The sequence below is a fragment of the Heterocephalus glaber genome, unplaced genomic scaffold, assembly GCF_053883595.1.
Source record: "Heterocephalus glaber isolate CG9 unplaced genomic scaffold, H.glaber_assembly_v1.0 deba00000331, whole genome shotgun sequence".
Classification (NCBI taxonomy): domain Eukaryota; kingdom Metazoa; phylum Chordata; class Mammalia; order Rodentia; family Bathyergidae; genus Heterocephalus; species Heterocephalus glaber.
The window spans coordinates 53,809,528-53,833,625 of NW_028258142.1; the positions used below are offsets into that span (position 1 = coordinate 53,809,528).

Below are 24,098 nucleotides of genomic sequence, written 5' to 3' on the forward strand. Positions count from 1 at the left end.
GATCACACAAGCTTTCAGAGGTTGAGTTTAATAGAAGTTATTTGTTGATGCTAAGCATATAAATTTCAAAAACAAAAGAAAAAAGAAAAAATTATGAAAACAAAAACCAGGAGGCTTAGATTAAGAATCAGGAGCTAGATAAAAAGTATCAAGTGCCATATTAGCTAATGCCTGGACAAACATACAGTATATTCTATAGGAAGAACCAAATTTATCTAGATAGTTATAACACTGGAAGTATTAGAAATACAAAAGTATGTTTCTTTTGCATGCTTATGGCAGGCAAGACACGGGGTCAAAAATATGAGCACTGAAAGTACAAATGGTGACGTTGGCTCAGTCCTTCGCTAACAAATGATTAAAAAATATGAGGAGGTATCATCTTCAGTCTGACTCTGCCATGAGCTTTAGGAAAGCAGTAGTACAAAATAAACAATGAGTAATTCCCAAGCTAAAAACGGGAAAAGCTGAGAGGTAAGTTCCTGTCTTTCCAAGACTGGTGTGTGTTGTCCATTAGTATATTAGTAGCAACCAAAGGAGCTCATTTCACCAAACTGGAGTATCTGAAAGAACCTAAGGAAATAAGAGAACTAAAGTACACTTCTAAGTTTTGAAGTCAGCATATGAAGAGTTAAGTAAATCCTTCTGAGATTTTACAATGAAAGGTAAGTGCATAAAGATAACAATAAAACCTTAATAACAAACAATACAAATTTTAGAAAATTAAAACTGTAGATATGCTGTGGGAAAAAGCAACTGACCAAACTTTGAAATCCCCAATGATACTTATAATTTCTTCTGAGTTGGTGCTAAAAAATATCAGATTTACTGGAGAAAGCAAGATTCAATTCTAAAATATTGTACTTCAAACTAAACAGAAAAAAAAAAAAACGTTAACAGGTGAATACTAAACCAAAAGAGGGAAAAGCAAGTTAACCCCCAATCTCCGCCCCCACCTCAAGCAAAATTCAAGGAAACCACATTAGAAACACAGAACCCTTTCCAAGCCCTCAGAGACAAGTATCAGGCAGGAATTCTACCATCTCAAAAGTCAGAGTCTATTTCTTTCACCATCTTCTGTCACTAAGGACAATGTGCAGAACACCTGGGATTCTTTCCGTTTGAAAGATAACTCTGATGGCTCACAGGATATACCGTCCCTTCTCATCCATTCCTACCTTCAGAAAAATGGAATAATCCTCATAATCTCAATCAGGCACCTTTTCCCTTTAACTTAAAACATAATACTTGACTTAATTTTAACGTTAAAAATGATAAGAAAATGTACAAGATATTTAGATTATTCTAAAGTACAAGATTTTATACCTCCCAGCCTTCTCAACCTTACACTCCTTTCTTCTTCTCACTTTCTTTTGGTTCTCTGGAGGCAGGTGCATGGCTAAAGTATCCATGGCCAGCCTCAAACCTAAGTCTGAGAGCATGAGGCATCTATCTAAAATGTTTCCATAGTTGTATTAAGCTACTGATTTTCCCTTTTATGCTTCACCTTTCCCTAAATTAAGACAGCCTTGTTCATAAGCAGAAGAGGTACTGTAAAATTCATTTTAAATATTCTCTCTCTCTCTCTCTCTCTCTCTCTCACACACACACACACACACACACACACACACACACACACACACACACACACACACACACCCTGAGGTAATTTCAAAGAGATAAAGTAACTTTCCAAAAGTGAGATCTGGATACAATGGCAGGCTGAACATGGAATCCAAGACTCCTAGCTTCTGGATCAATGTTCTTTTGTTTTGTTGTTGTTATTGTTATTGTTTAAACACATGTACCTCTTCAGTAAAGAAAATGATATGTCTCTCAAGATACACAGAGCCTACATCTCAAAAATAAGGATGCATGCACCCACCCAATTAATCTCTACCACCAATACAAGTCTCCTGAGAATACCCATGAAAATATCTAGTGTAGTCCTGTTTCCAAGAAAATACCTCCTGGATGTTAATTGTATGGTAATGGAACTCTGCCAACACAACAAATCTCAGATCCCCAAATCATACTATTTTTGTTTAACCTCCACTCACCAGTTAAGGGAAAAATAAAAATGATAAACTTTAAAGCACTCTTCTTTCTCCTTCTACACCAATGGTTCCGAAGTATGATCTGCTGTGGATGTGAGCAACAGCAGCAGCATCTGGGGATTTGCTAGAGGTGCAAATTTCTCAGGCCCCACCCCAGTATGGCATCATAATAAACTGTGGCTGTCAGGCCCCCAAATCTGTATTGTTATAAGCCTCCCAGATAATTTTCATGCACACTAAAGTTTGAGGATCACTGTTCTAGACTATCAGTGTTTAAATCACTGTTTCTCTATGCCATATACAAGCTCGTTAAACCCTGTCATTTTAAGAAAGTCTTCTCCATACTACCTGAATGTGATGGCTAAAATGTACTTTTAATGATAAATTTGCTTTTGCCCTGTCTCATGTTCCATGAATTCCAAATCATACAGAGCTAGCATTGTTTAAATGCTACAATTCAGTAGTTAGCCTTAACTGTCATGTTTCACAGACTTCATATCTTCCAATTTCACCTGAAAAATATATCTTGCCCTTCTTATTCCAAAATAATATATTTTCTAATCAGAAATCAATCTTATAATTCATTAGTAATGCTTTATGGAGAGCTGTATGTATAGTTTTTGTATCCTACAATTTCTTAAACAAAAATCCTAAATACTTCAGGATACATGTTTCCTAACCTGTTATATATGTAATTATTTGATACTTATTCTTTTGCTTAGTTCCTACAGGTTACTCTACAAAGTCAATCTGCCAGCAGGTATTCCTTTTTCTTCCCTCTATTGTCTGATGAAAAATGAGAAAATGCTAAGAATTTTTAAAAAGAAAGTAAATGAATTCTTTGTCTCACTCTGCACAGATGCACTGAGCTCAAATTTCCCAAAGGAGAAAGAAGAAATTCAAAAGGAAATAAGGGTCACAAAATATAACAAATGTTTAAGAAATCGGGATGTTTGAAGTGTAAGGTCAGATGGCTTGCTCTGCAGAATTCTGGATGGTGTGTTAAGAAATGAAAACACTAGGGGCTAGATGTTAATCTAGAACACACGATTCCAACAAGTCTGCTGCTGCAGTAAACAAAGATTTGCCTGCTTGTTTGAAGTAAGCATTTGACAATTAGTAGTCTATTTAAAACCTTTCACAAACCTATGGTAAAATGAAAGAATATCAGCACTTACATTTTGGTGAAGTATCCAAAACAATGCAGATTTTGAAAGTGCTAGTATTGAAAATTTAGTTACAGGACAGAATATGCTCCCCGCTCCCCCCCCACCCCCGGCAAACACATTAAAAGGGAAAAAAAGATAGTCTCTTAAATTTAAAATAACATGTTTCAGTTATAGGGACATGCACAGACATTATGTCAAACAACGATAAGGTTATCAAATAGGTAACCTGTCAGGTCAATAAGAACCGTACACAGCAGGAACCACTTCGATGGGTTTAGACTAGACTGGAGGCAAACCCAAAGGCAACTTATTTATTTTCAAGTGCCAAATGAGAACAACAAAGTTGGAAGAAGTTGACAGAAAGAATGAAAAGAAATTATCAGATACCATCATAAAAACCTGACCCATTTAACAAAATTTCTTCATATACTCAGAATGCAACAAAGAAATGAATAGTCTCTAAAACTGTATTAGAGAAAAGACAAGACTCAAGGAGAAACATTCAAGATCAAAATTCTAGTCCTTAACAATTGAAAGCAAACATGGATTATGGAGTGGATTCAGGTTGGATTTAATATTTAAATAACTATCATGCTGAAACATTTTCCAGCATAAAGCCTAGACATTCTCCAAAGAGAATGGTGTTTTGTGCTTATAATATACTATCATTAATCTATTTCCTGTGGCCATCTTGGTAGGTAAGTATGTACCTGGAAAGGAGAGCAAAACAGTTCTAAATCAAGCAATTGTAATGGCTCTGTGTTAATTTTTTACAATTGAACCAAGAAAGCTTCCCAGGTAGTCAAATACCCACAAAATCACAAACCAAATTATTATAGTTTATACCAATGTGACAGCAATTAGTACACAACCTTACAAATTACCATCCAAGAGAACAATTCAACTCTATATTAAAGTAGGGATAATACGTATGCAATCAAACAAAATATGGCATCTCTGTGTGTTTGATTGTGAATGGGAACCCTTTCAACACTGACCACTAAGAGCTGTGGGGACAGAAGGATGACAAAAATGAGAATATTTAACTTTCAAATATTTGCAACTCATATAGAATGGCTCTATTTTTGGACCTGAGCCAGTGTATTTGATTTCTTTTATGATCAAAGAGGATTTACAGTAGAAAGCAACTAAAAACACTTTCAAAATACTTAGAAGCTATGTAGAGTTCTTTTAATCTTGCTTTTAAAAAAATGACATGGAGGGGCAAATGGAGAGAAAACACAGGTTTGCTACCACCTATTCTCAGTAAGAGGCACTTTTTTTCCCTCACTTCTCTCAATGTCTTTGAAAAATGCTGTCCACCTATTCATCCCTCAGAAAATAATTAAACACAATACTAAAAAAAAAAAAAAATCAAACAAACAAAACCACCCTATACAAAGCTGAAGGAAAAATTAATCTAAAATAGAGGTGCTTAGGAAGATTTATGAAAGAGGCATAGACAGGGTAAGATCTTTAAGGGTAAATGAGTGAGATTTCTAATAACTATTTTCCAAAAAGGTTATACATTAGAAGTTAGGTAAGCATGCCATCAGTCCTTAATTGAAGAAAAGGATATTAGTATGAGGAATGTTTTGTTGTTCAAAATAAATGATTCTGATTTCAATCCTTTTTAATATTCTCCCTTTCTAGTGTTTCTTGTTCCAATCCTGATATCCCTTGACTAAGAGTTCATGTATTTTCTTTCGCTATGTTAATGAAAACACAACACATTGATTGTAAGAATCTTACTAGATTTCCATTTGCTTTGCCTCAGCTCCTACATTAATCCAAACAATAAGGGCCTTTAAAACATTCATAAATAACCTGCTGCTGCTGCTGGCACCTAGGAGCCAAGTGCAGCAATGTTAAGCAACAACAAATTTCATAGTTCAAGAGGCACAGTTAAGGAAAAAGGTTGCTCAGAAAATCACTCTTATTTAGCACAAAGATCCTTAAAAATTGCATGAAATCAGTCAAGTAACTATAGAAACCAATTTCTTCAGCTCCATATCACACGTCTCACACCTCAATTGTCTTTATTATCGTCTGCTGTCAGAACCTTAATCAGAAATGTGAACAGGCTTGATGATTTATTCAGGAGAGAAAAGAATCTGCAGGTCAAGTGAAAAATTTCACACATACACATACACATACACATACACACACACACCCCACATCTTGAACCTTAGGTACTTTCATTTCATTCTGTTCTCAGCAGCTCTGGGGGCAACTCCAGTGAGATCCAATATTAAGGCTCAATTAAAATAAGCTCCAATTAGTGGAGCTTTTTTCTCTGGGGCTAGAAAAGTCAGGAAATGGATATTGGGAAATGTAAAAAGTCAGCTACTGAGAGGAGGCTGCAGACATAAATGAACTTATTTGTTGATTTCTACAGTTGCTATGCAGAGGCCTCTGGGAGTAAAAGCTTAACCAGTCTAAGCTATAAACTAAAACCCCTGCAGCTAAACATGAACTGTGTGAAACAAGGGCTCCATTCCAGAACAGAAAACTGCTGGGCCCAGAAAATTAAAAGCCAGAGGCATTTTCCATTTAAAACTAAATCCCAGTACCGCCTCCCAGCCAAAGAATTATAAGCAGTATCAGATTTACAAAACGAACAATTACCCTGGAAAAATGTAGCCTATTGTACAGTCCCAGATGCTAAATCTCCAAAGTTTCTTTTTTTTTTTAATCCCACATTATATTCTTCTAAGTATACTGCTGTAGTTTACAAAGAGCCATTTCTAGACAGGCCCAAGCCTTGAAAATAAATTTTAAAAAGACAGCACATAACTCATTGACCTCATTTGAAGTACTGCCCTTGCCTTTAGCAGTTCCTGTCCTTCCCCAAGGCTTCTGCAAATGGTATGCAACAGCAAAATAAACCCTGACCTAATTGCCAGGAGAGCCATGCCAACCTTCCCTCCAACACAAAGACATGGTAACTTGAAAGTCCTACCTCTTTGGCTTTCTGCTTTAATCTCAGCTGTTCTGGATCTTCTTTATTGGAACGACTCTATCAAAGGAAAAGAAAATTTTAATAGAAATGATGAGCATCTAAACCTCATGGTCGCAGTTAAATATTTAATAAATGACAATTTCTCTTGTGACTGAAAACCCTAGCTCCAGGGGCAATGCCTCAGTCCAGTCTGGGTGCACTCCCGCCCTCACTCCCCCTCCTCATCTGGGCTGGCTGGTGCAGTGCTAAGCCTGGAGGAAGCTTAGACTGAAAATGATGCTAACAATGTCAGTCAGGTCCAGTTGAGGCATGATGCTGCTCTTGTTGAACACTGGAAACTAAAAAGTGGATGGTGCAGATGAAGAAAAAGAACTACTGGCTCAAATGAATGAAAACATAAAAACTGGTTTATCTTCAGGTAAAACTATTTTTGGAACACATATGGTATTTCAAGCACTATTCAAATCAAGAATCTGACTAACCTTGAACCAAATCTCTGACTTTAAAAGCATAATGTCAAAAAGTAGGAAATACATTCTAGTATTTTCATGAGAGTATCTTTTCTTTGGGGTCCTTTATAACATTTGACAGAATGTTATGCACAAATAAATTTTCATACATATTAATTCAATGTCATTTTTCATAATACAGTTTTAGTAAAGGGCTGGTATAAGAAGACAGTTATTATCATCTATAGATAAGATATGATGGACAATGGGTAAGGCGCTTCATTTATGATACCATGACCATTTTGTCCACAGGAAAACATGCTTAGGATAGGCGTATCTTTTTTTTATCCTACCAGATTTGCTTAACTCCTATAAATCTGAATATCTGTTCTATAAAATGCAATCTTGGCTAACTAAGCTAAAGGTAGATAACAAAATAAAAACCAAAGTATTCTCTTATTTACTAAGTTTACCTGTTATTTTTATCGATATACTAGTACCCTTGTCAAAGGAAAACGTGAGAGATCATCTGTTTAGACTTACCAGGATCTTCTGATTTCAAACAATTAAATATTAACACAAAATTTTACTCAAAACTAGCAATGTTTTTTCTTCATTTTCATCTGCAATGTACTAAACCAACTTTATTTGAACCCAAACTAGGTCAAATACCATTGTTATCCTACCTATGATATTAGGAGATAATGAATACGTGAACAGCTGTGTTTATATGCAAATATGCATGATGTTATATAAACATATTTGTATGAGTATGTACAATTTCTTGGCCTCATATAAAATGGGCACATTTGCATATTGCACATCTTTGTCAGGCATACTCTATTACTGGTCATCAGTAGAACAGACTTCGTGTGCCATTGTTTTAGGCTTTGGAGATTCAGAGGACAAATAACTAGTCAAAGCTTGTATTCCCAGGTAACTCACATTTTAGGAACAGAAAAATAACAAAAGAAATTTTATAAAAATTAAACACATTTATGATATGTAAAACATTTTAGATGGTAGAAATACAAAACAAGTCGTTGATGATACAAAGTCCTAGAAAGAAAATACAACAGAACAATGTGACAAAAGACAGAGCAGTACTTCTGTAACTAAGGCAGTGGGGAAGGCATTTCTGAGGAGAGACAGTTGTGTAGAGGTCTGAATGACAAGATCTTTGAGTCCATGGAGAACTTTCAAGCAGGAAGCACAGTAAATCCCAAAGATTTAAAATAAGAACATAGTCGTGGACAGGGAGAAGGCCCATGAGCTTAAATCATAGAGACAATTTGAAGGAGAGAAAGGCTGCAGGTCATGTGTTGCCCGGTAGGCCATGATAAAGACCTGGGAGGTTAATTCCACTTGTAACAGGCCACAGGAGGGTTCACAGCGTAGAAGAATGAGCCACCATGAAGGGTGGCTCTGGAAGCTATGTCACAGGGCACAGTACACACTTCATGCACTGAGGAGACTTTCTAAAGCCAACTGCTGTGAGCAAGCGATGGACTGGGAGAAAGATGAGAGCAGCCCGGTCTAGCACTGTAGCAAAGAAGATGACAACAAACAGGTTCAAACCACACTTTGCAAAGAAGGCCAACCCGGTTTATTGGTGGACTGCACAGAGGGTAAAAAATGAAGAGGAAACAAAAATGGCTTCTAGGAGCCTGAACAGCAAGTGGGAGGATGGCAATTCCAACTTCCTGAGAGGGAAGAGATCTAGTAAAAAGCAGGCATAGGGGAGAAGAACTCAGTGTTCAGCTTTAGATGTCTAATTAGAAGTCTAATGTCCTAGGGTGGGCATGAGCTCGGCACAGTCAAGAAACAGAAAAGCTAGTGCGACTGCTTTAGAGTGAAATGGCACAAGGAGAGACACTAGGCAAGCTCAGAGAGGCCAGAACATGCCAGAAAATGTAAGGCCTTTTAAAATTTGGTAAGAAGTTTGGATTTTAAGTGCAATAGGAAGCCACTGAAGGTTTCTTATGATATTAAAACAGTATTCAAGCAATAGTATGATGAACAGATTGTAGAAAGGAATAGAGATCAGCCCGAAGATACAGAAGTCCAAGTGAAAGATGCTTTAGACTGGAAGAGTGACACTGACAATGAAGACAGGAGATGAATACATTCTGGAAATGAACAGGAAATGAGCTGAATGAGGAAGGAGAGGAAAGACAAAGGAGTTAAAGATGACACCTGAGTTTTTGGCTTGAACACTGATTGGTGTAAATGATGGCCTCATTCACTAGTTGGGAAAAGTTACATGAAAAGAGAAAAATCAGCAGTCCTTTTGGACAAATTATATTTGAGATGCCAACGAAGTGATGCCAAGTATGCAGTAAGCTCTATGAACCAATGTTTCAAACGTAGACTAAATTGGAAATATAAACTTAAAAGGGAATAAAGACAAAGAAGGGCTGAGCTGAAACCTGGGACATTCCAACATTTAGAAGTCCGGTAAAGGAGGGAAAGTCAAAAGACTGAGAGTAAGTATAATACCTTACATCCATTAATGAATAAAATAGTATTTAATAGTTTATGAACTTATTTACAGCCCAGTAATTGAAATTAAACACCAGTAAACCACCTCATTACAATGCCTGAGTGCTTGCTTATAATACTTATTCTCAAAGAGGAACATCTTTCTGTCCCATCTCCCTTCCCCTCTTTGAGCCTATAGGTTAGCACTGGGTTTGACACTGGGGCAGCTGGAAGCTACACAATGTTGAAGCCACCATCTTTGTGGGTGTTGGGGTAATTCACCACCAGGCCAGTGCCCAAGAATACAAGGTGATAAATAAAGGAGTAGGGAGCTCCACTGAGGCATGGTCAGTAGCATGGTGGCCAACAGCATGGACAATGTAATGAGGATGGGAAAAGAGTAGTGATAGCAGATCAGTCTGCCAGCAAGGCTGGTTGAGAGATCAGTTACATTAATCAAATAAGTAAACTGAGTTAGGACCTAAGTTAAATACATCAAGGATAATGGAGGCCAAGTTTTTGACTACTGGAAAAAATTTTTTATGAACATGGAAAGATTAAAGTTTAAAAGACCCCTGAGTTCCTGGATTGCAGTTGGAGCTATCCATATGAACTCATAATTTTACAATGTATATATACAGATATATGTTTATGCACAGATATCCATACCATATACAGTATTTCCTATATCTGGCCATAAGCAATGAGCATGCTCTATTATTGGGTTCTAACTATCACCCTCAGGGAAAAAGAAACAGGGTTCCTTGGTAAATAGCTGATCCAGGGCTGGGGCAGGAACAGTAAAAGCTGGGTCTGGAATATATTCTGCCAGAAAGTAAGGACATGCTCAGTGAGTGATGAACAGATGACAAAGGACTGATAAGTTAGCTTGGAAAGTCTCTCACTTGGGAGCAGTTTGGGCATCAAAATAAATAATGACAGTAAGATTATAACTGGTCGGGTCAAACAGAATCCAAAATCTGCTACTGATATGCGTAAAGGAAAAAAGAAAGCTCTTTTATATAGTAGTTAATAAAAAAGTTGATGGGAATAAAGAATCAGCTTCTAGCAATCACCACAGAAATGGCTGATTCAGGCAAACACCTTGATGGATGCTAAGGATAAAACTTTGATGAGGAACAGGATACTGATATCACCTTAAAATGTTTCTACGAAAAACTAAAAAATTACATTGGGGAAAAGAGCTCATTTAAAATGGAAAAAACTAGCAGTCATCCACATGAGGATATCAAGCTGCCCTTGATACAATCAGCTGAAAAGAATGTACGATCATTTCTGTGCAGCCCTGCCCAGAATACATAATTTAAGGCACAAGGAAATACCAGGTTGAGGGTCATCTTACACAGGGTAAAGGCAGTGCTCGTGAAAACTGTCAAGGACATGAACGAACCAGAAAGATCCAGACTAAGTGAAGGAATCTGAAAAGCGGTAACACTAAATGCAATGTATATTCCTGAATGAGAAATGAAATGTGAGGAGACGTAGATGAGACAGCAGGTAAAATCAGAATGAAAGCCTGAGCAACTGATGGCAGCTGACTCCCTGACTGGGAGGGTTACTAGGAGAAGGTCTTTCTTTTTGCAAATACAGGTAAGAATGCTGAGGAATGGTGGGACATCACATCTGAAGAATACTTTCAAAGGTTAGGAAAAAATTAGTGCCCGTAGTTCTGTAACTGTGAATATACTAAAACCTTCTAAACACAGAAAGGGAGAAGGGAAGGCGAGAAGACAGAAGACATGGACAAACTAATGACAGTACGTGCTCGTGCGCACGTGTCGTGTGTGTTGGTAAGTGGGTAGAGATAGAGAAAATGTAGGAAAATAGTTCAAATGGGGGAATCTGGAAGCAGGACCTAAGAAGGTACACTTGTAGTTAGATTTCCTGGGAAAGAGAACTGAGAATATACAGTTCTGGTTAACTTTCTGTAACTATGAAAGTATTTCAAAATAAATTAGTTTTCAAAAATGTAATTAGTGGGCCGGGGATTTAGCTCAGTGTTTCCACCACCTGCCTTGCAAGCGGAAGGATCCGAGTTCGATCCCTGGTACCAAAAAAAAAAAAAAAAAAAAATGTAATTAGTATGTGAATAGCAACAAATTATATAGAAAGGAGCTTTCAAGAACACTAAAAATTAGAACTAAAGTGCTTAAAATAAAAATTAAAAACTTTAAGCACTCTATCTTTAAGACTTCTTAGAAGGCCTTAAGCCTATGAAGAAGCACAGTGCTACAAAATGCAAACTAGTGGAATTAAGCTTTCCCGCCATCTGGCACTAATAGTCCTGAGAAACATTTAAATAAAGGAGAAAGAAGAAAGTAAACAGCCTCACTTGTTCTCCCTTTTAATCTCTAACCCATTTTAACCCTTCATAGATGATGGTTTGCAGAGTTCAAATTATACCTAATTTTACCCATAACCTTCCTGTCTACTTTCTAAATTTTCCTCTCTCAACTTTACTTTGGCACATATCAAACAATTCTCCAAAAAGACCCTGAAATTTTCACAGAATGTTTTGGGAGGAAGGGGGGATGATGTTAGGCACATAGGAAATGAGAGTGAGGAGATAAAAACTAAATTAACTGAAAGCCACTGTACCACACTATCCTGGCTGTGAGATATTCTGTTAGTAATTTCATTTTAAGAAATCCTCCAGAGAAACCTAAAGGCTTAATAAAACCAAGACAGTCAACCAACGATGAGGCCAATTCTGACCTCAGTGCCAGGCCATGTTCACTCGTAAATCGCACAGGCGCTTACCTTGGCAGCCTTAAGTAACATTTCTCTTTCTTCTAAATCCTTCCTGTGTTTCTCCAATTGATCCAGCTTTTCAAAAAATTTGAGCTGTGACTTAGTATCACTAGACAAGATGTAATTTTCACTTGCCTGGAAAAAAAAAGTCTTATGATGATCCTGGGTAACACGTTCTACATTAGGTATCGTTATAAAACTAAAGACAGTACATCAACATATAGGGAGCTAAATTTTCAGTAATATTTTAGCTTATGTTAAACAAGCTCAACAAAACAAACAAGATGCAGGAAGTTCAATTACCCTTAAAATTTCAGAGGTGATTAAGCACTTATGTTTCCAAGAGATTTCTACTAAACCTCATGCTGAGGTAGGGAAAAGAATTAAGACAAGCAAATTCAAACAAGAAAAAGAATCCAAGAGCATATATACCATTTACTTATAATTTAAATCTTTTTTATTTATTTTTTATTTTGGTAGAAGTTAATGTGAGTAATTAATTCTTAGGCCTGTGAAGATGAACAAGCAAGAATGATCTTCTCACTGAAAAATACACCAACCATGAAAGTTAGCATTGAGGTTAGCACTGCTGGACTGGTTTAACCTGGACAAATGAATACGACTTCTATCAAAATACAACAAAAGACAAGACGCCAAGTATCAAAATCCCAAACCTGAGGGTTCCTTGGAGGTGTGAATGTGGACAGAAACTGTTGCCAAAGAAATTAAGAATATAATTTAAGAATGAGTGCCACGATAGATGTATAATTATGTCTGAAGTATTCTATAAAATGACACAATTTAAATTGTTCTGTTTATTCTGATATGCCAGAGTAAAAACAGTGCTTTCCAATCTAAATGTTTTCTAATTTTCTTCACTACAACCACCTGTCTCTCCCTGATAATACATACACTGTACCTAGTGGGTGTGGCTTGCTGGGAGAGCCGGGTTTGGGGGGCGGGGAGCCTGGGAATCTCCCCAACCAACGATTAGGACATGGGGCCATCTACTTAGCTCTTATCTCGGCAATTCAGGGATCTGAGGGAGGTCGTACAGCGGAAAAATGGAAATATTTAGTTTAACAGTGAGTGCCAGGCCTGGAGATCGGGGTACAGCACACTCCTGTCTCCCATCTTAAGCTTTATTCCTATGCTTCTGGCTGATGCAATTAACCCAGAGATTTCATATGTCCAAGATTCTTTTTAAATTAAATTTTTATTGTTGGTATTTAACTAGATCAAAAGAGTATTACATAGTTTAAGGAACAAGGATGTATTAGTGCTACTTATCTTACTTCATATTTAATACAAAAAGAATTCCTACATGTTTTTTCAAGTTAAATAATACAAGATAGAATATGAAATATATTACAGGCCAACCATAGAGGTTAAACATAGTAACAATGGTTTCCTAAATACTTCATCTTTACAGTATTGTGCTCAGGCACTCTAGGGATAGTTTACTGACAGGATTTAATTTAGAAGGGACAACAAATACTAAATCAAAGGGAGTGCAGTTCCTAAACTGTAACCCTATCACGTACCCATGCTAAATTTCTCTTTCTCTTCCAACTTAGACACAACTGCCTCTGGCATAATGTGCATTCTTTCTTTAGCTTCCAGATACTATTAAACAAATGAGTACCTTCCCTAGTCCTACTGAGTCCCTAATTTTCTTTAAAAAACAACCTGGTGGTTCCTTCCAGTATCAGCAGACCCATTTAACTGAACTCTTTATGCACCAACAGAGTAAGGCTTTACAATGTTAGGGCCACTATATATTAAATGGCTTAGCAATGAAAATATAATGATCTAGCCCTACTGGTATCAACATCATCCGTGAATCCCATCTAAAGGCAACACTACAATACCTTACAACTGGAAAACAATGAAACTTCCCCCATGGCCTCAGGCATACTGTAGACTGTAATATATCTTCAGTGGGAAAGCACCTGGCAGCCAGATCAAAAGCTCTGTATGACATGTCACTTTCCACTTCTTCACTTAAATCTCAGCCTATGATTAGAGAATTATACCTAACCAGGTAAAACATTACCAAAAGCAAATGGATTTCAAGAGTGGAAAGAGATGGTGGCATTTTGCTTTTAGTGACAATGGCTTGCATTTTTATAAAATTCATGGATTAGATTTTCAAAATATTGTAAAGATAAAAATACATCATATCAAATATAAACTGAAATACAAAGTCATGGTTAAATCTGTAATACAAAGATTATTATAATTGGAGCCTACAAAATAAGGGTGATTTTTGAACTAACTTCAAATATAATTAAATGATTACTATTTCTATTAAAGAAAGATGATGACAATCCTTTCTGCCCTTCTGTGTGTGTAAATTCAGAAGCCTGAGCTGTATAAAGCAATGAGTGGGGAAAGGTGGGCAGGGGAAAATCAATCAGAGTAGACAGAGCAGAAGATAGGGTTAAGGAGTTGCTAGCGTTAAGCTAAGTTACTAAGGTCTTCCAGGTGGGTTAGATATTATCCATTTGGCCTAGGGCAACTAGATCCTTGGAACACAAGCTACTGAAATAAAACGGAAGAATTTTATCTGAAGCTACCCACAATAGATCTTTAAACAGTACTCTCACTAAGCCCTAAGAAAACTTCTCTCCATACTAAATTGTACATATTATGTATTTGGCCCTTTGTTTTTGTTGTTGTTGTTGATGTTGCTGTTTTTGTAGTGCTGAAGATGGAACCCACAGCCTCACACACACTAGGCAAGCACTCTACCACTGAGTAGGTCCTCAGCCCCATGTTATAGAAATCTCCCAGTATAAACGATGATACACGTATTTCTGAAAGAACAATAAGTTTAAGGCAGGAGTGGGGAAATCCTGATGTGGAAAATTAGGCAATACTTCTAAATGTTAAGGTGAAGACTATGATTTCTCCTACACAACTGAATATAAGCCAATTATCAATTCAAACTAGATTGCTATAGATTTAGGATTTAATTATAGCCTGCATGGCAACCACTAAGAAAATAACTAAAAAGCACACATAAAGTAAAAGAAATCAAATATTACAAGACAAAAAAATCAATTAAATACAAAAGAAGGCAGTAATGGGAGAAGTGAGTGTAAAAAAAATTATAAAGAATACAGAAAAAAATAGCAAAATAACAGGTCTTTTCCTATCAGTAATTACCTTAAATGTAAATGGATTAAACTCCCCAATCAAAAAGCAGGGAGTAGCAGAATGAATTAAAACACATGATTCAAGTATATGCTATCTGGAAAAGACTCACTTTAGATAAAACATATAAATAAGTTGAAAGTGAGATGAAAAAAGATACTCTATGAAAATAATAACCTAAGGAAAGCACTGGTGTTTATGCTAACAACAGACAAGACAGATTTAAGTGAAAGTCTGCTTAGACAGGCTGGGAGTGGTGCCACGGAACCATACTACCAGCTAGTTGGGAGGTCCACTTGGGCCCAGGAATTAGGGGTCAACCTGGACAACATGGTAAGACCCTGTTTCTTAATTTAAAAAAACAGAGAAATAAGAACATGATATATTGATGGAAGAGTCAACTCATCAAGGACACTGCAACATTTTCAATCTTGAATGTCTCCCCAAGGCCCATGTGCTGCAGGCTTAGTCCCCAGCCAGTGGTAACAAGAAGTGAAGGGGAGCCAGGTAGAAGGAAGTCAAGTCATTGGAGGGATGCCCTTCAAGGTGCTATCGGGACCTCAGCCCCTCTTGCTCTTTTTTTGTTACTCGGCAACCATGAAGTCAGCAACTTTGCTCCACTGTGCATACACCTACCATGATGTGCTGCCTCGCCATGGGCCCAAAAGCAACAGGGTCAACTATCCATGGACTGGAACTTCCAAAACTGTGAGGCAAAATAAACCTTTCCTCATTTACACTGATTATCTCAAATAGTTGTTACAGTAATAGAAAGATGCCTAATATAGATGTATCTATTAAGCAACAGAGTTCTCATATATATGAAGCAAATACTACTGTTAGGGTTTTTTTTGTTTTTTTTGGGGGGGGGGTAGTGGGGATCAAACTTGGGACCTTATGCTTGCAAGGCAGGTGGTGGAACCACTGAGCTAAATCCCCAGCCTCCAGATTTTTTTTTTGTAGTACTGGAGATTGACTTCACACCTTATCAAAACAGAAGAGTGAACTAAACCCAAAGCTAGCAGATAGAAGGAAATAATAGAGACTAGTGCTGGGATAAATGAAGCGGAATAGAAACACAATAAAGAAAATTAAAGAAAGGACTTGCTGCATACTAAGTACTCATTCTTCCACTCCTATAACAGCTGAAGACTTGTTAATATCCTGCTTTCAATAATATATAGAATATCTAGGCTGATGATCAACAAGGAAACAGATGCCTTAACACTACAAACCAGCTAACACATCTAACATATGTATCGACGCAACAGCCAACTAAAACAGAATACACATTCTGCTAGGGTACATATGGAACATTCTCCAGACCACATGTTAAAAAAACCAAGCCTCAACAAAAACAAGCCTTAATAAATATAAAATGTTTGAATTATACAAAGTATCTTCCTTGACCACAATAAAATGGAGCTAAAAGATCAAGGACAGAAGGACAACTGAGAAATTCACAAATATGTGGAAATTAAACAGCATTATTTCAACCAATGGGTCAAAGATATCTCAAGAAAAAAACTTAAGAGACAAATGAAAACACAACATACCAAAACTTACAGAATGCAGGGAAAGCAGTAAGCAGAGGGAAATTTATAGCAGTAAACATCTATGTTAGAAAAGAAACATCTCAAATCAACAACCTACCTTTCCACCTAATAAAAACAGAAGAGCTAACTAAACCCAAAGCTAGCAAAAGGAAGGAAATAATAGAGACTAGTACCGGGATAAGTGAAGCAGAATAGAAAAACAACAGAGAAAATTAATGAAAGCAAAAGTTGACTGTTTGAAAAAAAACAAAACAAAACAAAACAAAGGACAAACCATTCATTAACATGGCTGACCAAAAAGAAAAAGAGAAAATGCAAATAATTACAATCAGAAATGAAAGTGGGATCATTATTACTGACCTTACAGAAATAAAAAGGATTAAAAAAAAGAAATAAAAAGAGTAAGAAAATCATACTATGAAGAGCTGTATGCCCAACAAACTGGCTAACAAAGAAATGGACAAATCCCTAGAATCAATCTCTCTCTCTCTCTCTCTCTCTCTCACACACACACACACACACATACACACACACATACACACACACACACACAAATATACTGCTATCTTGTTTTTCCAATTTTTTTTCTTCCTGATCTCATATTTTAGGTCAGTTTAGAAATTCTCACAGAGTTCATGTAACCAAGGGCCTCCATAACTATATACCATTCTTCCAAAGTTTTAACTGAAGCAAAAAGGAAGGAAAACAGAAAGATTCTTCCAGGGAATTACCGGTGGGGTGGTAGCTAATATTTTTCTGGAGTCCTCTCAATCTCTGGCTGGGAAGCCATGGCAATCAACATTCTTGCAAACTCAAAACCTCACAAGGTTACCTATTTACCATTGTGTTAAAAATCTAGTTATCAACATTTCTTGATAAAGAAGTAAAGGATTTTCTTTTATCTCAGTTTATTTTTTTAAATCTCTTACCTTCCAATATATTTGCCCTCTTCTAAAACTACAATTCAAATATATCAACTGCTTTCATCTTAATAAGTCATTTAGTTCATATCAGTAGGGACAAGACAGGATATTTTTACATTTCATCCTTTATAAAAGTAGCCAGTAACAGTAATGTGTGGCCCCTGTATTAGCACTCAGTGAAATTATTTAACTTACTAAAGGGAACAGGAATGTTAGCAGAGTCCAGACCACTGAAGAGAACACAAATAGCTAATACTCCAGCCTAATAAATCCTCCTTCCCAATCAAAACCTGGAGAACAAAAAGCCTCTGGCAGAACAGATGTATATTCCAAACTACAGCGACACAGAAGCTTCGGATATCATTTCCAGCTCTTATTTTATTTCTCCTGTAAGCATTATCTAAAGCCAATTAAGAAGACGTTTGATTTTCTACTAATATGAAATATAGGTCTCAATCATTCCTTTAAAAATATATTTGCAATTTTTTTTAACATATTTTCATATTTACAGTATGAATCCATACTCAAAAAACTATACCTTTGGCACTACAGAGGAGAGACAAGAGTGTGCACTCCTATAGTGATTTCTTTTACCTTGTAAGTAGTCATTCGATGCTGAGCAATTGTAGTCAGTTTTTCTAGAAGGCCTCGTAATCTCTCCTGTGTTGCATGGGAGATCAAGTTCACAGCATCAGAGTTAAACTCCGTAATGTCATGCTTTTTACCTGTGGAAGCAGAGAAAATCCATTACATGTTTTAGTAGTGGCTAATAACTGAAATAATTAGCACAGCAGGTATTCTGTTCCCCCTGGAAGTCATACCCATTATGAATAAAGGTTTGGAGATTATAATTTTCCTGGTAAAGTCACAACTTCAAAGATCTTAGACATTACATTAATAAAACCTAGCCTGAAGCCTCAGAAAATATAGACATTGTTTCACTTAGCCTCTAGAATCATTCTCCTCACAAGGTCATTTATAGGACAAAGTTAATAAGAACACAAATCAAGTCTACTGTTCAGGGAGGAAAATGGTAACTGCAGAAATTAGTGCCCTACTCTGTTAATTTTAGTAATTAAAAAAATAGAAAATTACATTTTACCCTGTTTGACACTGTTAACAATTTATGACATTTCAATGAATGCAGATTGTGCATCTCTGTGAATGTCTCGTCCACAAGATGTAGCTATTTCTGTCCATTAACAATCATGCCTATATTTTACACCAATGTTCTCATCATTTAACCTGGCAATCAATTTACAAGCTGAAATGGGTTCAAAGCTTCATCATTTCACCTATCCATCTGAATATCTTCTCTCTTCTTTGAAAAACTTTTTTCTTCTTTTCTGCTAACTAGAAAATTTCAGGGAAACAATTTAGACCACATACCCAAAGGCACAAGTTCATTTATAAATTAACCTTATCAGTATTTAAATAGTACTTCTCAGGTACAGTGAAACCACCTGTATCAACTGAGATCTAAATCCAAAGATACAGGCAATTAGGTGGTCTAATTTAAATGTGCTTTTAAAACTACTACTGTGATTCTTTAAACATAGATGTGTAAGTGCAGAAATTCAAAAAATACTGTGGTTTGACTTGAATACCAATTTATATGAAGCAGTCATATTCTCATCAAAGGGTGAACAACCATAGTAAAAATGTGCTTCAATTAAGACAATAATTTTTAAATATATTCTGACATTATCATATAATGAATATTAAACCTGTATTTAAAACCTGGCCTAAACTGAGGCAGAAGGTAAAAAATTACCCAACTTCTCCTAAACCAAGCCTTCAAAATGTAATTTATTACCTTGTTACAAAACTGAATTCATCTCTAATTTCAAATTCCAGTACGGGAAAAAATACACTATACAGTCAAATCTACTTTTAAGAAAAATATTCTCGTTTTAACATCAGCATAAGTGAAGAAGGAAGACCCATCACAGGCCTCACCAGAGCTCGCATGCTTACCACTGACTTCATTAGAAATCTGTAGGATTTAATTTAGGTGATTAGAAAAAAATATTGTCATTTCATGTCCTAACATTATTCAAGTAGAAAAATCTGTGATTTTTTTTTTAAATCTTTGGGTAACATAATTTCTATTTAAGGAATGGCCTTGATTCTGACCTCATCTGTACAGGAGGAATTTTATCAAAAGTGGAAAATATTCCTGGAAATACATTAACACCATATGCTCTGTAGTTTCACTTAAAAAAACAACGCTTAGATAATCTATAAGTTTTGCAGTTTACTATTATATGACAAGTTTGTGTTTTATCATTAACAACTCAAAATGGAAATAGTTGTCACCTTATTCTCCTAAAACTGAGGTTGCCAAACTATGGCCAACAAGCCAAATCTCATCTTTCTCTCTGAATAAATTTTTATGAGAACACGGCTGCAATGGCCCTAATGTTTGTGTGCTCCCTCCCGTGTATGCTGAAACCCATCCCCTGCGATATTTGGAGTGGGACCATCAGGGCTAATTAAGTCATAAAAGTAGAGCCCTAATCAACGGGCAAGGAGAGGCCAGAGAGCTAGCCTCTGGGAGAGAGGGAGGGAGGGGAAGAAAGGAATGGAGAGAAGAAGGGAGGGGGAGGAAGGGAGAGAAGAAAAGAGGTAGGGAAAAACAAAGCAAACAGCAAAGGTTTTACAGTCATTTTTAATTCCTATCTACTGAACTACTCATAAATTCTAGCTGTTCATAATAAAAGAAATGTATTAATTTAAATTAGAAATGAAAAGTGGTCATTTGTACAGCATAAAGTGGCTCAAACATTTACTTGTGAAGTAGACTTAAAGTAATAAGTAACAGTAATCCTTAAATATATCATAGGTGTAAAAAAAACCAGAAATCATCACATTTGTATGAAGCCTTCCATATAAAACAGGAAGGTTTCCAACTGAGGCGTATGCAAAACTCATTAGTACCTCTCCCTAGAATCTGACATGGATAAAAGAGAAAAGCTACTCTCTGGAAGTCCCCAGGTCCAGACACAAGAAATGACATAACTCACACAAATCTCTCCCTAATCTGTCTCTTTGTCTAGTTAACGTGAGGAGACCGCAGACTTTCACATGATATTGACTCTGAGTTTAAACAACAATAATCTCTTTGGCCACAAAATAATACTGATAGGTTTTTCTTCCACTTTTTTTTCCACATACTGCAATCATCTAACAACTATTTGTGTACCTAGAGAGAACCTTTAATTCATTTTTTTTAATTCATTTTTTTTAAACAAAGGGCAGGTTTAAATTTCAGGGTTTATGAAAAGGAAAAAAGGACATATTCTAATTGGCTATTGCTTTATTTTATAAACACAACATGTAACATAGGTGTATATTTGTACACATATCTGCCCAATAGCCAACCAAAGACCAGCATAGAAAAAAAGAATATTAAACAACATTATATACTTAATGAAAAAAATGTGTAGTACCCCATCAAGGAATAAGAATACTGGTTTCTATTATCTAAACCATAAAATACAGGCTGTATGACTTAGGTTATATTAATGATTTCTAAAATAAAATGTCTTTTTATAACACCCAGCAAATCCCGATTACTTCTAGAGCCATAGTTAAGCTTCAGAGTTCCAGGCTATTTTGATAACACTTTCACTCAAGCATCCCTATCAGGTCAATAATCATAACTCTGTACTTACCAATGTCTACGATTCTCTTTTGTAGAGCTCCAATAAAAAGAAACGGCTCATCTTTGCATGACTGAATGAGTGTGCCAACTAATTCAGAGTTTGTTGCTACAATGCAGGCATTTTCTTCACTGAGGTTGACCCCTGCCATGGAAGTCACATCATTGATGTCATCTTCATCTCTAATAGAAGGAAAAGTTAATGTTTTGGGGGGTTTTGGTATGTATATGAATGCATGATTTCACAGAACAAAAGATTAGATCTCTCTTTACAACTAATGGGATTATTTTACTTCATTTGTCCAAATAACAAAAGAATTGACAAATAGCTAACTTTCCCTATAAGCTTTTAAAATTAATTGGACTCATTAACCACTAGTGCACATTTAATAATCAGAAAGATGAATCAGAAGCAACTTTGTCTGATAGAGCTTATCCTTCCCTGTCTGCTATGACATACTTCAAGCAGAATTTGGAGTTACACTAAGTCATCCACAAATCCTCTGCAATGAAAAACACAGAAATGAAACACACATCTTTGTTTTCATCTAAGATGGTTAAAAATCCCCTCAGGTTTCCCCAGGGTACCCCACAGTTCCATGGAGTGGCACCAGACCCCTCCCTCACCTATCCTCAAAGGTCTGGACCCATATAAGGCCTTTGAGAAGCTGCTTCTTGACTATTCTGGAATCAAATTGTTAAAACTGCTTGTGATTTTCTGCTTCAGACTTCTGGTGTGCTTTATCTATACCAAGTAAATACATTAAACCACATCCTCAAGCAATTGGCCACAAATGGCCTATATACAAAATATAAAACTACATACATGTGCATGTATAAAAGATACACTTGTGGGCCGGGGATTTAGCTCAGTGGTTTTGCCACCTGCTGCACAAGCGCAAGGACCCGAGCTCAATCCCTGGTACCAAAAAAAAAAAAAGATACATTTGTAAAAAAATACACATGTAAAATACAAAATGTTTGGGCTGGCTGCTTTGTACCAGTAAAATTGAACAGTTACACTTATCTCCTAGAACTGCCACATGGCTACAGTACTATGATGAGTATACATATTTAAGGGTAGATAGGAGAGAACAAAAATATTAAAATTTTCTCCCAGGATCCTTACGGCTACATATAGTAACAGGCAAGTCACTGGTCGTAATTCATACACCAATGCATAATGTAATTTACACAAACATGATTATATACAAAACATGTTATTTCTCTTTCTTGCATGGGCCAAATGGTATATATCATGTAGTCTTATGTCAACAGACTTAAATTACGAAGCTCCCTGTGGTAATGTATTTGTGCACAGAAAGGGAAATAAATTATAATTGTCAAACACTCCAGAAATGATGGCCTCTGGTGTTCAACTTCAAAAAGTAGTACATTAGTAGTGGGGCGGGCGGAGTTCATGTACAAATACATAGAGGAGAAACCGCTAAATGAAAGAAAGAAACTGCCAGACACGGCAGTTGAAAGTGAAGAGAAAGAACAATTGTCTTATCTAAACAGTATACTGAAAGCTCAACTTTAAAAGCATGTCTCTGCACTGAGGAAAAGAAAAAATTAAAAATCAATCTCTCAAATCAACAAATGAAATGTACTTTATAAAAAAAACGTTGTCTCCATCTTATCAAACATCAAAAAGGTATGTCAGGGATGTGGGATGCTGAGAATGAGTCTAAGAATCAACTTCCCATCTAGATAAATCAAGTAACATATCCAGATTTAAACATCTACACATTTAAACATCTACATTATAAGAATGGTAGAGATGATAAGCCTAACAAGGGACCAAATTCTGAGTAAAAAAAATTGTTTGCAGTAATAAATATTTCAAAAAACTCAAGTATTCATGGGTACTAAGACACAGTTAGATAGAATTAATAAATTCTGGAGTTCTATTGCACAAAGGCGTGACTACAGGTAACAAAGATGTACTGTATGTTTCCCCAAAAAGCGCTAGAAGAAAGGATTCTAAATATCTTCACCACAAAAAATGATAAATGTTTGAAGAGAAAAAAATGATTACCCTGAATTGAACAGTGTACAATATATACATATATAAAGATATCATATGGTAGCCCAGAAATATTTACAATTAAAATAAATTAAAATAAAAAGCAAGAACACATCAGGGAAAAGTCAATTCACACCAAAACAATTCAGTCCTAACCAGTTATTTAATATCTTTGGGATTCAGCTTCCTCTTCCATAAGGTAAGTAAATTAGCCACTTTCTAAGGTCCTTTTTGAGCCCTGAACAGAGTGAAGCAGCTCTCTCTGGATTGATATAGAATGAAGAGACTGCACCTTGAATACACTGCGTGTTTATATAGACATAATACAGACCTGGAAAGATACCTGAGAAATTCTCCTCCAGAGAGGGAAATGGGGAAGTGGGGACAGGAAAAAGACTTACTTTAAATCATAGTACTTCACTTCCACCTCTTGAAAGGTGTACTATATACATGGACTGCCCAAGCACAATAATAATATATTTAAGAAATAAACACTTGAACAAGAAAACTAGAGATAAGATAGGAAATAAGATCAGACTTAGACATACAACATCATTGTTCCCTTAAATATAAAGCTGGAGTTATTAACAGTAACTCCCCATGAAATGACACACACACACAACCAAGATTGGGCACTTATAATCTCACACGTGTGCTGGCACACAGGCCCCCATAAACAGGCTCTTGTCTCTTTAGCAGGGCTCCTGCACAGCCCTGCTGAGATCTTACACACAGGCTGGAGAGGAGAGAACCAGTTCTTAGGATGGCACTAGCGTTAAATGGAATTTAGTCAATGAAGATCTATTCCCCTGTCTTTTAGAAACCTGCAGCCCTTCCCTGCAAATCTTCAGGGAACTCACTAACTTCCCAGTAAGAT

At 36.3% G+C, this 24,098-nt stretch overlaps 1 protein-coding gene across 2 annotated transcripts in view; it reads right to left on the bottom strand.

Annotated features, from left to right (window-relative positions):
• Positions 1–24,098, bottom strand: part of Taf4b (TATA-box binding protein associated factor 4b) — a 225,887-nt gene that overhangs the window by 129,651 nt on the left and 72,138 nt on the right. For both annotated transcript variants that reach the window (XM_087193905.1, XM_013075212.3), the window contains exons 10-13: positions 21,206–21,375; positions 18,123–18,253; positions 11,900–12,025; positions 6,189–6,245 (exon numbers count right to left, since the gene is read on the bottom strand). In XM_087193905.1, coding sequence (XP_087050031.1) covers positions 6,189–6,245; positions 11,900–12,025; positions 18,123–18,253; positions 21,206–21,375 — 484 coding nt within the window. The remainder of the gene's footprint in view (positions 1–6,188; positions 6,246–11,899; positions 12,026–18,122; positions 18,254–21,205; positions 21,376–24,098) is intronic.